This window comes from Mobula hypostoma, chromosome 18, assembly GCF_963921235.1.
Source record: "Mobula hypostoma chromosome 18, sMobHyp1.1, whole genome shotgun sequence".
Lineage (NCBI taxonomy): Eukaryota > Metazoa > Chordata > Chondrichthyes > Myliobatiformes > Myliobatidae > Mobula > Mobula hypostoma.
In genome coordinates, this window is record NC_086114.1 from 68,529,624 (window position 1) to 68,546,446 (window position 16,823).

The window sequence follows — 16,823 nt, forward strand, 5'->3', positions numbered from 1 at the left end:
CCCCTTTATCCTCAAACTGTGACCCCTCGTTCTGGGCTTCCCCAACACTGGGAACAATCTTCCTGCATCTAGCCTGTCCAATCCCTTTAGGATTTTATACATTTCAATAAGATCCCCCCTCAACTTTCTAAATTCCAACGAGTATAAGCCTAGTTGATCCAGTCTTTCATCATATGAAAGTCCTGCCATCCCAGGAATCAATCTGGTGAACCTTCTTTGTACTCCCTCTATGGCAAGGATGTCTTTCCTCAGATTAGGGGACCAAAACTGCACACAATACTCCAGGTGTGGTCTCACCAAGGCCTTGTACAACTGCAGTAGTACCTCCCTGCTCCTGTACTCGAATCCTCTCGCTATAAATGCCAGCATACCATTTGCCTTTTTCACTGCCTGCTGTACCTGCATGCCCACTTTCAATGACTGGTGTATAATGACACCCAGGTCTCGTTGCACCTCCCCTTTTCCTAATCGGCCACCATTCAGGTAATAATCTGTTTTCCTGTTTTTGCCACCAAAGTGGATAACCTCACACTTATCCACATGCATCTGCCATGAATTTGCCCACTCACCTAACCTATCCAAGTCACCCTGCATCCTCTTAGCATCCTCCTAACACTGCCGCCCAGCTTCGTGTCATCCGCAAACTTGGAGATGCTGCATTTAATTCCCTCATCCAAGTCATTAATATATATTGTAAACAACTGGGGTCCCAGCACTGAGCCTTGCGGTACCCCACTAGTCACCGCCTGCCATTCTGAAAAGGTCCCGTTTATTCCCACTCTTTGCTTCCTGTCTGCTAACCAATTCTCCACCCACACCAATACCTTACCCCCAATATCGTGTGCTTTAAGTTTGCACACTAATCTCCTGTGTGGGACCTTTGATCATATAGGTAATTCAGGAGTAGGTTGCCTGACCGGGGAACTTAAAAAATAATTCTGTATTGTGCAATAAAAATACAAATGAATTCTATCATCAGAACTCAGCATTACTAACAGGCATCTAAATAAGCACTGGAATCATCAAAGCATGGAAAGCTTTGGGACGAGCAGATGTGCAATGCTCGGCATGGACACTGAAGAGCCCGTTTCAGTGCAGTGCAGTGCAGTACAGTTCTGTGACTCTCCACGTTTCTGTGCCTAGTGTGATAGAATGGATATTATCCATTATGCATACATGCTTCCCAATATCCAGGGACTCAAACAGTCCTTCCAAACGAAGTAACAAAGCTCTTGCTCTTCTTGAGGTCTAGTCTACTGTATTAGGTGTTCCTGTCCACTGGAGAAACCAAACACAAACAGAGTGACTATTTTGCAAAGCACCTTCCTTTAGTCTGGACAGAGAACCCCAAGTTCCTAGCTGCCTTTCACTTTAATTTTCCATCTTACACCCATGCTGATGGGCATTTCAGTCTCTGTCCAGTTACACTGTTCCAACTAGGCCAATTATAAGCAGGAGGAACAGCATTCATCTTCAGGTGTCAGTATTGAATTCAGCAATTTCAGGTAAGTCTGGTCAATTCTACGACAGGTACATTTTCACAGGCTTAGAATTTCTAGTTTTCCGCATTTGGTTTCAAAATCATTATCTGACAGAGGCATTCCCTTTGCTCCTCTCCCTCCCACTGTCCTCATTAACCAGCTCACGATCACAGGAATCACCTCAGTATATTCCTTCTCTCATTACCTCTACAGCTGAATGCTCCTGTTCTCAGTTACCATCAGGTAGGAGGTACAGAAGCTTAAAGGCACACACTCAACAATTCAGGAACAGCTTCTTCCCCTCTGCCATCCGATTCCTAAATGAACACTACTTTACTTTTTAAAAAATATATATTTATGTTTTTGCAGGATTTTTAATCTATTCAATTGTAATGTAATTTATTTATTTATTTATTATTATTATTATTATTATTATATAATTTTGTGGTTTTTTTCTTCTACATTATGTATTGCACTGAACTGCTGCTGCTAGGTTAACAATTTTCATGTCACATACCGGTGATAATAAACCTGATTCTGATTCACTCTTTTTCTCGCTTTCCCAATTCTGATGAAGGGTTTTCAATATAAAACATTATGTCTGCTTTCTTTGCTGAGGATACTGCTGAGCGTTTCCAGCATTTTCATTATTGATAATTTTTAGCATCTACAGTTTTTTGTGGATTTTCATTAAACTCATCAAATTCTTGAAACATTAGTGAAGTATTTCTCTGTATGCTTTGATGTACGTGATAAATAAATGAATCTAAACGTGATGCAAAGGGAAACCACTGCCATTTGCACTGTTACAGATATCCTCATTCTGTTTAATACAGACTTTCAATGACCCATCAACCTCTGAGAGACTGCAGTGTACTTCTTGGTCCCTGTGACCTAACATCACTGTAACAGGCAGCTGTAAAATGCCACAACAATCACAAACTCCAAGAGATCGATATATGTTTTCAAATCAATAGTTCAATATGGTCACCATTAAAATAACTCTAACCTGCTTCTATCAGTTTTATTGTAAACAAACTAATGTCACTGGCCTCCAAATTTTGTGGCAATATTGCACATGAAAAGCAAGCCAAAGACTGAAGGCGATGGCTGTGGGGAAGTAAACTATAAACACAAGAAATTCTGTAGATTAACACTGACACAAAATGCTAGAGGATGTAAATTTACCCTCTGCTACGTGAACAGGTATGCAGTATTGTAAGATCTGAGAATTACATTCCAGAAGCAGAGGTCAATGTGCACATATCACACATTTGGTGTCAAAACCAGAGGTCAGTTATTTACCCCGATTACCTAAACTAAACTTTAGAGTTGTAAATTCACAGCCCCTCAATGAGAAAGCTTGAGGAGAAGTTTGGAGTGATGACAACTTTGTTTGACACCAGTTTGTACTGGGTCTGGGAATGGCTGGAATTACAGCTTGCACACCATCATTCAGCAGCTTCAGAATGGAGACACCTGTCAGTTCGTGGCCAAATCTGAAGGGATCTCTGCTCTCCCTCCATGTGAGCAAGGCTCTTGTAAAGTCAAATAGGATCACATATGATCAATGCTGCTCCCTGCATTTTCCCAGAATTGCCCCAAATTGAAGATCATACCCACATATGCACGAAATCTGCACTACAATTAAGGAAGTAGATCTTTCTTGAAGATGGCTATATTTAGTAACAACATTCTTGTCAGGCAGAGTCACAGTCAGCCAAGCAAGGTGACTACACTCCAGTGAGTGACCAGGACTCATTGTATGCGCATACAATAGCCATTTTCTATGGATGGCACTATTCTGGGGAATACTACTCTGTTTTCATGGGAGAAGTTGATGTGGTTTCTACTTTCTCCACCTTTAAACAGACTGGGTTTTCTGTGTAAATTGCTGCGAGTCACTTGCCTGCCCCACTTTCACCTCACAAAATGCTGGAGGAAGTCAGCATGGCAGGCAGCATAAATGGAAAAGAGTGAAAAGTCGACATTTCAGGCCGAAATCCCTCATCAGGACTGTTGGCAATGAAGATTCTGTATTTAATATTGTATCCTCAAGGCTAAAGGAGCTTCCTGAGAAATAAATCATAAAATTGTTACCATGGGAAAGATAAAAGGAAGGAGGTCTCATTACTGTGTAATATTGACTTCTTGTAAAAGGGTCTTCAATCAGCCATGCACATAGCAGAAAACAATAGCTGTCTGTGTACAACACTAGACTAGGTCTTATAAGACTTCCAGACCATCCTTATAGCAGTATCAGCCGGCAACAGCACTTGGTTTTGGACAAATCGTATCGAGGAACTGCACCCTTTGCCCAGCGGTGATAGTGTAAGCTCTTTCCTTCCTACTACACTTACTGTCTCTGCCTGAGATTCAACAATCATCCCCCCTTCGACAAGAGGCTCCAGAATCACTTCTGATAAAGACACTAGAGGAGAGCAGCTTAGGGAATGGATATCAGAACAGCTAATCAATACACAGAAATTTATAAAGGGAAGTTAACAGATAATCAATACACTGAGGAATTACATGAATGTGGTTAGATTCATCTCAACTCAGAGTGTTTTGGTTATACGGTATACTCACTCTCCTTTAAGGACACAATGCTTTATCTGTCACTCTTTCCTATTTTTAGTAATAAAACAGAGCTTAAATACACAGTAGTATTTATTGCACTACGTTTCTGCTACAAATAGTACAGCAAATCCAATCAGTGTAAATCCATTGCAGATCAATGATCCTATCGACCTGACTCTCCCATATCCATGAAGTACACATGTTAGTCAACTCATTAATATCACAATGTACCATTACAGCCGCACATGGCTGGCAGGGCTTCAAATGGATCATGTGCTTTATTCAGTCAGTTACTGTGAGAAGTTTTACATTTAATACCCAGTATCTGTGGTTAATGGAGTGAGGGTACCATAATTGGACTATCAGCATGATGCCTCATCTAATTGCATTTTGATCACCCTTTCATTTTGAATTTTATTTCCTTCCCTTGGATTCCTCTGGGACTGTTAACTGCTCCGGATTCACCTATTCCGATTCTTCATGGCTGTGTTATTGCACTAGGACAGTGTCAGATTCAGCTCTGTGTTCTGGGGCACAAAGAGACATGTCAGTGGAACTGCACTATAATGATCAGAGATCATGGGGAGTGGCAGCTGGATACAAACATTGAACAAGGAACAGGCCCTTCAGTATTAGTACTGACCATGCCAATCCAAACTCATTCTACCTGTCTGCACACAGTCTATATCCTTACATTCCTTGCCTGTTCACTTGTCTGTCTAAATGCCTCTTAAAAGTTGCCCTTTGACCTGCTTCCACCTCCTCCCCTGGCAACGTGTTCCAATCCCTGAAAAAAAACTTGTCTCCTTAAATCTCCTGTTAACATTCCCCCTCTCACTTAAAGCTATTCCATCCAGTATTTAACATTTCTACCCTGATTAAAGGACTCTGAACATCTAGCCTGTCTATGCCTCTCAAAATTTTATAAACCTCTATCATGTGTTCCCTTCACTGATCAACACTCAATAGAAAACAATTCAACTTTGTCTATACTCTTCTTTAAGCTAATACTGTGTAATCCAGGCGACCTGCTGGTGAACCTCTTCTGCACCCTCTCCAAAGGCTCCACATCCTTCCTGCAACGCGGTGACCAGGAATGCACCCAATATTCCGAGTTGTGGATAATGAAGTAGGTTTTCAAAGCTTGCAGAGAGATTTAGGACAGTTAGAAGAGTGGGCTGAAAGATGGCAGATGGAGTTTAATGCTGATAAGTGTGAGGTGCTACATTTTGGTAGGACGAATCAAAGTAGAACATACATGGTAAGTGGTAGGGCATTGAAGAATGCTGTAGAACAGAGGGATCTAGGAATAATGGTGCATAGTTCCCTGAAGGTGGAATCTCATGTGGATAGGGTGGTGAAGAAAGCTTTTGGTATGCTGGCCTTTATGAATCAGAGCATTGAGTATAGGAGTTGGGATGTAATATTGAAATTGTATAAGGCATTGGTAAGGCCAAATTTGGAGTATTGTGTACAGTTCTGGTCATCGAATTATAGGAAAGATGTCAATAAAATTGAGAGAATACAGGGGAGATTTACTAAAATATTGCCTGGGTTTCATCTCCTAAGTTACAAAGAAAGGTTGAACAAGTTAGGTCTTTATTCTTTGGAGTGTAGAAGGTCGAGGGGGGACTTGATAGAGGTGTTTAAAATTATGAGGGGGATTGATAAAGTTGACGTGGATAGGCTTTTTCCATTGAGAATGGGGGAGACTCAAACAAGAAGACATGAGTTGAGAGTTAAAGGGCGAAAATTTAGGGGTAACATGAGGGGGAACTTCTTTACTCAGAGAGTGGTAGCTGTGTGGAACGAGCTTCCAGCAGAAGTGGTTGAGGCAGGTTCAATGTTGTCGTTTAAATTTAAATTGGATAGATATATGGACAGGAAAGGAATGAAGGGTTATGGGCTGAATTCAGGTCGGTGGGACTAGGTGAGAGTAAGAGTTCGACACGGACTAGAAGGGCCGAGATGGCCTGTTTCCGTGCTGTAATTGTTATATGGTTATATAAAACGTACTTTGATCTTCATCTAAGTCACAATAATAGACAAACACAATCTGCCTAAACTAATAACACAAAAACAATTGTACTTCTCGTCGATAACTGATTACTCCATTTAAACAATCACACTCTAGGTTAAAAAAAATACATGAACCTCTGCAGTAATGCCTTCTACAACAGCTGGAGTCAAGCATTCCAATCAATGAGATAAGATTGGAGGTGTGGTTTGTCAAGGTGCCCTGCCCTATAAAAGACATACAATGTTAGGTTTCTGACAGACAGTGCTCTTTGCAAGGAAGATCTATTTATGTGCACCATGCCTTCATCAAAACAACTTTCAAAGGACCTCAGAATCAGAATTGTAGAGATGCATACAGATGGAAGAGGCTACAAAAACATTTTTAAAGACTTAAGTGTTCACCAGTCCGCAGTAAGAGAAATTTTCTAGAGGAAACTCAGTACTAAACCCACTCCCTAGGAGTGGGCGTCCTGCAAAGATCACACCAAGAGCACAATGTGTAATGCTGAAGGAGGTGAAAAAGAACCCAAAGTAACAGCAAAAGACCTGCAGAAATCTCTAGAAATTGCTAAAGTCTCTGTTCACATGTCTCTATAATAAAAACGCAGAACAAGAATGATGTTCATGGAAGCCGCTATGGAGGAAACCAGTGTTCTCCCAAAAAAAACATTACTGCACATCTCAAGTTTGCAAAAGACCACCTGGATGTTCCACAAAACTTCTGGGACAATGTTCTGTGGAAAGATGAGACAAAAGTTGAACTTTTTAGCAGAAATGCACACTGCTATGTTTAGAGGGAAAAGGGTACTGCCCACCAACACCATTACCTCATCCCAACTGTGAGGCATGGTGGAAGGAACAGAATGGTTTGGAACTTGCTGCCTCAGGGCCTGGATAGTTTGCAATCATTGAAGGAACAATGAATTCAAAATCATATCAAGACATTTTACAGGAGAATGTCAGGGTAGCAGTCCACCACCTGAAACTTAATAGAGGTTGGATGATGCAAAAAGATAATGATCCGTAATACAAGAGTAAATCTACAACAAAATGGTTTAAAAAGAAGAAAATTCGTGCTTGGAATGGCCAAGTCAGAGTCCAGACTTTAACCCAATTGAGATGCTGTGGCATGATCTGAACAGGACTGTTCATGCAATGTATCCCAGAAATATCGATGAACTGAAACAGTTTTTCAGAAGTGGAGAAGTGGTCTAAAATTCCCCCCTGTCATTGTGCAGCTACAGGAAATGGTTATTGCTGCTAAAGGAGGTTCTACTGTACCAGTTATTAAATATAAGGGTTCACATACGTTTTCTAGCCAATGTGTTCAGTAAAGATATGAAAAGTACAATTTTTTGTGTGTTATTAGTTTAGGCAAATTGCATTTGTCTATTATTGTGACTTAGATGAAGATCAGACCAGATTTTATGAGTAATTAATGCAGAAAACTAGGTCATTACAAAGAATTCACTAACATTTCTTGCAACTGTACCAGTAGTCCCAGATTCCTTTGTTCTTCCACACTCCTCAGTGCCCTGTCGCTCACTGTGTAAGAACTACCCTGGTTGGTCCTACCAAAGTACAAAACTTTGCACTTGTCTGCATTAAATTCCATCAGCCCATTTTTCCAGCTGATGCAGACCCTTCTGCAAGCCGTGACAGCCTTCCTTGCTGTCCACTACACCCTCAATCTTGGTGACAATGAGGTGCTGTGAGAGCCTAGTTATGGCACACATTGACTCCAGCTTTCCAGGCAAACTTCATCCACTGCAATTTGCTCACCTCCAGAACAGGTCCCTGACCCTACAACCATCACTGGAGTATCTGTACAATAAAAGTCACGCACATCACACTGTTGTTTATTGACTCAGCTCATCCACTCAAATCAACAAAAGCAGTGGTTACAACACCAACGAGTTTCCAGGAGCAGGTATGTAAAGGCAGTGTGTACTTCTCCAGGTAACTATTAGGATTCTGTCCACCTGCCGAGGGAATGGGCTCTCCTGCCAACCAGGAGGAAAGAAGAACACTGCCCACCGAGAACTTGCAGACACCTTTGGCTGAAACCAAAAGGGGAGTTGGTAGAAACCAAGGGAAATATCTTAGCACAAACTGTCTAGGGCAGGGACGATTTAGAATGTGCAGGAACAAAAACTAATTTCCTTTAAAACTGGGTCATTAAGAAAAGACAGTCCCCTATCATTGAAAGGGAGCCTCCCCACATGCAGAATACTAGAACCATGTTTTAGCCCATAGCCCAGAGCAAGCAGAGCTGTTGCTGAAAGCAGTATTCTACCATCTGCCTGACTGCTTTGGCCACCTGTTTCCTTCTCACTCCCTCTGCCAAGTCCTGAGTTCTAACAGAGTCCTGCAGGTTCCCTTTCCCTGGCAGCACCTGGCAGGCACGTCTGTGCTATCTCTCACTTACCGTGTTCCAGGATGATGAGCTGGGCACTGGCCTGCTTGTTCCCCACGTCGTTCTCTGCCACACATTGATACAGACCTTCATCAGACTTCACCAGACCAAGGACCTGCAAGTTCCGCTCATTCTGGAAAAAACAGCAAATAAAGACCATGTTATGTGCCATACAACAACAGCTTCCTTACTAAACAGGAGAGTCCTGGAGTACAACAAATAAAGATCCCTTCTTAGTCTGCAGATGGGCACACTGCTAGGAATTAATAGTTAAAATCTGAAATAGAAATCTACAAGCTTGGACAAATGATCAACACACAGATCCGAAAAGACGATTAGCTTTATTTGTCACATGTACATCGAAACATTGAAATATACAGTGAAATGAATCATTGGCACTGACAAATAACACAGCCCAGGGATACACTGGGGCAGCCCGCAAATGTTGTCATGTTTCTGGCATCAACATAGTATGCCCATAACTTGCTAACCCAAACCCATTTGTCTTTGGAATGTGGGAGGAAATTGGAGCACCCAGAGGAAACATACATAGTCATGGTGAGAATATACAAGTTCCTGGGAATTGAATCCAGGTCACTGCATTGCAAAGCTTCATACTGAGCGCTATGCTACCAAAATGATTACACCAGTGAAGGCAGGTGTGAACTTGCTGATTGTTGTTCGACCCAACTTGTTTAATGATGGTAATGCTAAATTATCTACATAGAAGGAAATTTTGTGACCAATACGGACACAAGAAATTCTCCAGATGCTGGAAATCCAAAGCAACACACACAAAATACTGGAGGAACTCAGCAGGTCAGGCAGCATCTATGGAATTGAATAAACAGTTGACGTTTTGGGGTGAGATCTTTCTTCAGGACTGGGAAGGAAGGGAGAAGACACCAGAATAAAAAGTTGGAGAGAGAAATAGGAGAATAGCTAGAAGGTGATAGGTGAATCTGCAGCAGTTCAAAAAGTTACTCCTTTGAAGGGAAATTAGGGCTGGACAAAAGTTGCTGGCATTGAATTATAACAAAAGTGCTGGCAAAGTATTGGAAGCTTGGCAGCCAACAATTTACACGAAGTACAACATGTGGATGGATGTTTGATGCTAAGAATGGGCCAAAATGTGAAACACACGGTCATAGTCATACAGCACGAAAACGGATCCTTCAGCTCAATAGTCCATGCTAACCATAGCATTCTCTCTGCTAGTCCTAGTTGTCCATGTTCAACCCATAATCCTCCAAGCCTCTCCCCTCTATGTATCTCTCCAAATGCCCTCTAAATGTTGCAATTGTCCCCACCTCAACCACCTTCCTCCAGCAGATAATTTCAGATATTCACTACTCTCTGTGTAAAGACATAGAAACATAGAAAACCTACAGCACAATAAAGGACCTACGGCCCACAAAGCTGCATGGAACATGTCCTTACTTTAGAACTACCTGGGCCTACCCATAGCCCTCTATTTTTCTAAGCTCCATGTACTTATCCAGGAGTCTCTTAAAAGACCCTATTGTTTCCACTTCCACCACTGCCGCCAGCAGCCCATTCCACGCACTCACCACTCTCTGCGTAAAAAAACTTACCCCTGCTATCTCCTCTATACCTACTTCCAAGCACCATAAAACTATGCCCTCTCAGGCAAAAACTTATAAATGTAGCATGAACAATTGATTTCCTGGTTCCTAAAAAGCACATAAAACTGCTTAAAAGATCAAACTTACTAGTTAAAATCACCCTTTGACCTCCTTTGCTCTGGGAATACAAGCCCAGCCTGTCAAATGAAGTCTTCTAATCCAGGCATTATCCTGGTGGATTTCCTCTGCACTCTCTCATGTACAATCACAGCCTTGCACTTACTGTGCTGTAACCACAACTCCATACAATATTCCAAGTATGGTCTAATCAGAGTTATACCACACAGAAGCAGATCCTTTGGCCCAACCTATCCATGTTTGCATTTGCCCCATATCTCCCTAAACCTTTGCTATCCATGTAACTGTTCAAATACCTTTGAAATGTTGTAATTGTATCTATCTCTATCACTTCCTCTGCAGCTCATTCCATAGACCCACCACCCTCTGTGTGAAAGGTTGCCCTCAGGTCCCCTTTAAATCATTACTTTCTCACCTTAATCTAATGAACTCTCCTTCCCTGAGAAAAAGACTGCGAATACTCATTTGTAAAGTTGCAACACAATATCCTAACTCTTATACTCATGAAGGCAATTATGGTGTCTTCTTCACCAACCGATCTACTGTTTTGACTCTTAAGAAACTATGAATTTGAAAACCAAGGTCACTCTGTTTATCAACATTCATTCTGCATATATTTTGCCTACTTGACTTCTAAATATGCATTACCTCACATGTATCAGATTAAATTCCACCTGCCAATACTTTGCCCAACATACCCATCCTGATCTGTGCCCTGCTGAAGCCTTCTTCGTTATCCACAACGTCACCTACAAATTTGCCTCCTACATTCACATGAAGGCATCATGTGTGGTTCCTCATAAAAGGTGTTTGTGGAATAGCGAAAGGAATCATTCTAGTTGCCATGCACCTTCAAAACAGAAGCGTATCAACCATCCTAACCTGACTGGCTTAGACTAATGATGTTCCGTCAGAACTCTCTCTGTACAGAATTTCTTCTACATGTGCTGACTTGCACTCCAATTCCCACTTATTCTGTTCATAGACAACATAGAGAAAATCTGTAACTATATGAGCCATCACAAACAAGTGAAAATCTGCAGATGTTGGAAATCTGAGCAACACACACAAAATGCTGGAGGAACTCAGCAGGCCAGGCAGCATCTATGGAGAAAAGAACAGTCCACATTTCGGACCAAGATGTCGACAATGTCCTTTTCCATAGATGCTACCCGGCCTGCTGAGATCCTCCAGCATTTTGTGTGTGTTGTACTATAGCCATGAAAACATCATTTGAGGTGCTCTCAGTATCAACAACAGACTTGCTTTTTGCTACAGCAAAATTATATTATATTATATTATAATAGCATAGGAATTTAGACAGGAAATTTTAGAGTTTTCCAGATATTATGCTCACTGGGTAGCATTCTGCATTTCTCACATGGAGTTAAGAGGTTGGAACTCTGAGACCCTTTCACTGAACAGTGTAGGACGTGGCAAAATAAATGGAAGGAAGGGCTGAAATTGTTTGCATTATTAGCACGTGTGTGAGGTTTGCAGTATCCTTAAAAGCAGATGGCAGAAGGGATGGAAGACACAACCCAATCTAATAATTTACTCACAACAATCTTGAAATAGTCGCTTGGGATAACCATGTCTCCATTCTTGATCCATTTTACAGTTGGCATTGGTATCCCTGTCACTTCACATTCAAACACGATGTCCATGGACTCGTGAGCATAAATGCTAACAGGTCGCTTCAGGAAGTGAGGGGGAACTATTAAAGGAAGCAGAAGAGAATGGAATGGTAAGCAGAAGAACCACAAAAATCCCCTGATCCTTTCTCAACTCCAAGCAGAGAAAGGATTTTCTCTAGACCACAGGACCAATAAAGCATGATCTCCATTCACTTTAACTCCACAGCACAATTCCAAATTTCACTTACCAGCAACTCTGCTCTAACAAAACAATTCTGATGAAAGGTTATTTACATGTAACATTTCCTTTGTTTCTCTCTCTACCAATACTGCCTGGTTTGTTGAATACTTCCAATATTTTCCATCTTTATTATAATTTAACTTTTGTCCTTTCAAACTTGGCTCAAATTGGATAAGTGTGACACCAAGATGTTGTCAGGAAGATTATTAAACTAGAAGCAATTTGAGCTGATGAATTACAGTGATCACACATGAAACATATCACACATTCAAGTGTGTCAACTCTAGGCTGAATCCTTCTCTTGGAGTATTAACAAAGGGTAAACAACTGAGGAACGATCTCTGGTCTGATCCATGAAGACTGGAGAATACCACTGCATAAATTAATCAAAAACTGTACATTACTTCACAGACTTAAATTTCAATGACCTTTGATTGATTCTACAGGTGTTGAACAGCAAAATTTTTGTGCATTGGAATGAAATAATTTTGATTCATCAGAAGATTGATGATAATAAGAAACAATTGACAGAAGTGGCTCTCCCCAGAGTCCACTTGCCCAATATTCAAAATCCTCTCAAGAAGAACTGAAGCAAATAAAAACTTTACAATTATTTAAGAAGTAATCTGATGCTGAAATGGGAAAGGTTTAAAGTTCAAAGTAAACATATAATCAAAGTACATATATTTCACTATCTACTCCCTAGAGATTCATTTTCTTGCAGTCATTCATAGTAGAACAAAGAAATACAATGGAATTGATGAAAACTGCAAAGACTGAAAAATAACTAGAGTTCAAAAGAAGACAAACTATACAAATAAAAAAGCAGATAAATAGATAGCTAGATAGATAATACTGAGAAGGTGAGTTGTAGAGTCCTTGAAAATGAGTCCATAGGTTGTGTTCAATGATGAGTTCAGAGATGAGGTGAGTGAAGTTATCCATGCTGGTTCAGGAGCCTAATGGTAGAAGGATAATAACTGTTTCTGAATCTGAGGTTCCTGTTTCTCCTCTCCAATAGCAGCAGCAAGTACAGAGCATGGCCTGGATGGTTGGGGTCCTTGATGATGGACCTAAAGGGCATTCAGGGATATGAAAAGATATTTAATGGCCACCATTGTCACTGCCTGCTCAGAATGAACATATCCACTTCATACCAATGCACGAAGAACACCTGAAGGATCAATCAAAGGTCAAGGCATTAGCAATTGTTGTCCTCGTAATGGAAGGGTGATGGCCTATAAGGGTTGAGCTAATGCTGATTTACTTCTGCAGTAAGCTTCCAGTCAACCTAGTTGCATTTTAATGGCTGGCAAAGCTTGTTGCTATAGCTACTAATTACTCATCATGCATGTAAGATCATTAGCATCTGAGACAGCTGCAATGGGCAACATTGCAGACCTTGTCAAGCGTACTTGTGCGGAGGAAGCTCCTGAGGAGATGGCCCACAGCCCAATTGCAACCTAATGTGAAATTGCAATGGGATTGTTAGCTGGTTGACAGAGGGTCACTCCAGACTGTATACCACTAATCTTTTAAACAACTCATCAAAATTCACAGAAGAATTGTGTCATGGACGATCCTTCTGGCTCCCTCCCTCGGAACAGTCACAAATCAGTACACTCAAGAGGTCAATGAACTGTCTTGTTACTTCATATTGCTGGTCTGTCCAGTGATTCAAAAATTATAGTCTCAATATATTTACATTTTCAGAGACAATACCCTCTCCTCCGGATACTTAATGATATCCCAGGTGAGCTGCTAACTAATAGGGTACGCATCACACTCTAAGATGCCTACAAATTGATGAAGTGTCACCAGGTGATTACACCTCATGAATGCTGAGCACTTCAGAGACTGAAAGGATAAATTATGAAACTATGGCCAAGTGAGCTGTGGACATAACACAATTACTCAGATGAATTCAATCATCCCCACTGGCAGACACAAAACACCAGACACATGGCACCAGAATTGGAGGACATAGCTTTTCAATAGCTTTCGTGGGAGTGTGGTGGGAAATGGTGGGAATATTAATACAGCTGCCCTAATAACTACAATTGAAATAGTGCACCTAATACACGGGCACACAACACTGAGCCAAAAAAACAATGGCAATCTGTTTGCTGATTATCTCTCTGTCTGCTTCAAGAACAATTATGGCTGAAAAAATATCTTAAGTTTCAGAAATAAAATTTCAAACTAAGAGCACAAATGAAATCTTTGTTTAAACTTCAATCCCTAAAGTAATCTACACTTTATGTTTAAGAGCATCCCTTCACCTCATGTTCCGATTATTGTCTCAGCAGCCATCTCCTGCCTGCCAGCCACACGCTGATCCCAGTTTAGTTAACTCCATGAGAAAAGGATTAGCCAGGAGCTGACACACTTGAATGTGTGACAAGTTTTATTTGTGATCATCTTAATTCATCAGCTCAATTTCTCCTACTGCTAGCAGCAGTTATAAAATAAACATTGGTAGTGTCACAACTGACTCAAGTCTAATTTGGGAGAATAGCTGAACTTCCCTCCATACTCTGAGATCTTAAGGCACAAACCATGGCTCTGACTGAGACTAACACTTGGCACAGTTTAGTTTTGGGAGCAATGAATTTGGAACAGAACAAGGAATTGGGTATTCCCAGAAAAAGAGAGAAAGGACGCCTTTAGCTCCTGAAGTTACAACTTCACACAATTCCACTATCAAATATACTCATATCCACAAATGCATTCCAGAAACTACATTAGTAATCCAGCTAAAATTAAGCATTTATGTGGGTCAGATGAAGGAATATGAAAAAGATTTGTGTGAAAAACTAACAGTAACTGACAGTGTATATGATCTATTTCTAAGCAATAAAGTTAATTTAAGGTTTTTGTTTTCTGTCAGTTACAAACACCAGAACCTGTGCAACCACTCCATAGGCTTTGACCACACATGCCACTCCCTCCTCTGGCATCCCTCCACTGTCTCATTCTGAGGAAATATTTCACAGCAATAAAGGCTTTGTAAATGATCCAAACCAAGGATGAAGGCAGCTGAGCACTGGCACAAGAGATTCTGCAGATGCTGGAAATATGGGGCGACACACAAAATGCTGGAAGTTGGGCAACATCTATGGAGGGGATGTTTTGGGCCGAGATCCTTCATCAGGACTGGAAAGAAAGAAGGAAGATGCCAGAATAAAAAGGTGGTGGTGGGGAGGAGAAAGAGTACAAGCTAGCAGTTGATAGGCAAAAGTAGGTGAGGAGGGAAACCAGAATGGGAAATGGAAAAAAAGACAATGGGGGGGGGTGAGAAATTACTGGAAGTGAGTTCCCCGGAGTCTACAGTTTTAAAAGGCCACAGCATATTTTGAATATCTTACCTTGAACACTCAGCTCTGCCTGAGCATTGACAGTCTCATTCCCAAACTCTGCAATGCATTCATATAGACCAGCATCTTCTTCCAAAATATCATTGATCTGCAGACTGCCACTGCCAACCAAAGCCATTCTGTGGGACCTGTGAGTTTCAGGAAGACAGATTAGCACAGGACATGAAAAACAAATTGACATCAGTAGTAAAAGCTGCGACCAAGTGCATAACGCTCCCCTTCACTATCACAGAGTCTAAATCCTGGCACTCTGTACCAATGGCCTGGCAGGTTGCCAAGGTTTAAGAGTCATCATCATCACCAGTTGAAGGAAGCCAGGACTGGACAATAAAAGCTAGCACACACATGAAACTTGCATCCAAGTAATTAGTATAAAATCTTCAACTTCTAATCGGTTACCAATCTGCCCAACCAAAACAGATTAAATGCACAAGTAGCATAGCAGTTATCACAATAGAGCCAGTGATCACCAAATGAGGTTCTAGCCCCACCACTGTCTGTAAGGAACTTTACTTTCTTCAAAGGGCCTGTAATGTGCTGTAGATTTCTATGTTCTACCAACTCCAACCTCTCTTTACCAACTGTCCAAAACTATAACAAACTTTTCATAAACTTTGTCATCTTGGTCTGACTGAGCATCAAATCATGTGTTGTAACTTATTTCAGAGGTTGTTAGGGATGAAATGCCAAGGGCAACCACATCTCGCACAAAGAACAGGCTCAAAGAATGATGGCCTTGGTTGTTCCAGTGCCCAGCCATGCATAGAGGGAAGAGTTCCGCTGGCATTACCCTGCAGAGGGAAGAATACATCTGTATATGTGTAATTGTTCACTGAATGTTCCAGTAATTGTAGTATAGCTGCTTCTGTGTTTTTCTGGAAGCTTCTTAGCTTTTCTGTTACAGGTGCTACACCACTTGAATCTGGCTAATTTATAGGTTACTTGTTATCACTGGTATGTTGTTATCTTTTTAGTCAAAGCTAGCTTTTATTAAGACGACCACAACCTTTTTCTTCTTCTCTTCTTTCCTTTGTTCACTCTGTGCTCTTGTAACATATAATTAAAACCTCTCAATCACAGAAACACCAGTATCTAATCTTCTATTCCCTAATACAGGACACTATGACTGATGATAGCACCACAAACAATACTCTGGCTTACAAACTGTCTCAGCATAGTCTGACCTGTGGATAAATTTAACTTAACATTGTGTGCTGGATTCTTTGAAAACTCTTTTTCCAGTCTAAGAAACCGTTGGATGTTGCCAACAGTTTTTAACTAGCATCAGTCACATGAACGTGTGGTCATTAGACAGTACACTGTGGTTAGAGTGAATAGATTTTAAATA

The 16,823-nt window shown here is 41.0% G+C and overlaps 1 protein-coding gene across 7 annotated transcripts in view; it reads right to left on the minus strand.

Annotated features, from left to right (window-relative positions):
• LOC134358620 (neogenin-like) overlaps positions 1-16,823 on the minus strand; it is a 316,976-nt gene that overhangs the window by 124,947 nt on the left and 175,206 nt on the right. For all 7 annotated transcript variants that reach the window (XM_063071071.1, XM_063071070.1, XM_063071068.1 and 4 more), the window contains exons 5-7: positions 15,467-15,603; positions 11,783-11,937; positions 8,509-8,629 (exon numbers count right to left, since the gene is read on the minus strand). In XM_063071071.1, coding sequence (XP_062927141.1) covers positions 8,509-8,629; positions 11,783-11,937; positions 15,467-15,603 — 413 coding nt within the window. The remainder of the gene's footprint in view (positions 1-8,508; positions 8,630-11,782; positions 11,938-15,466; positions 15,604-16,823) is intronic.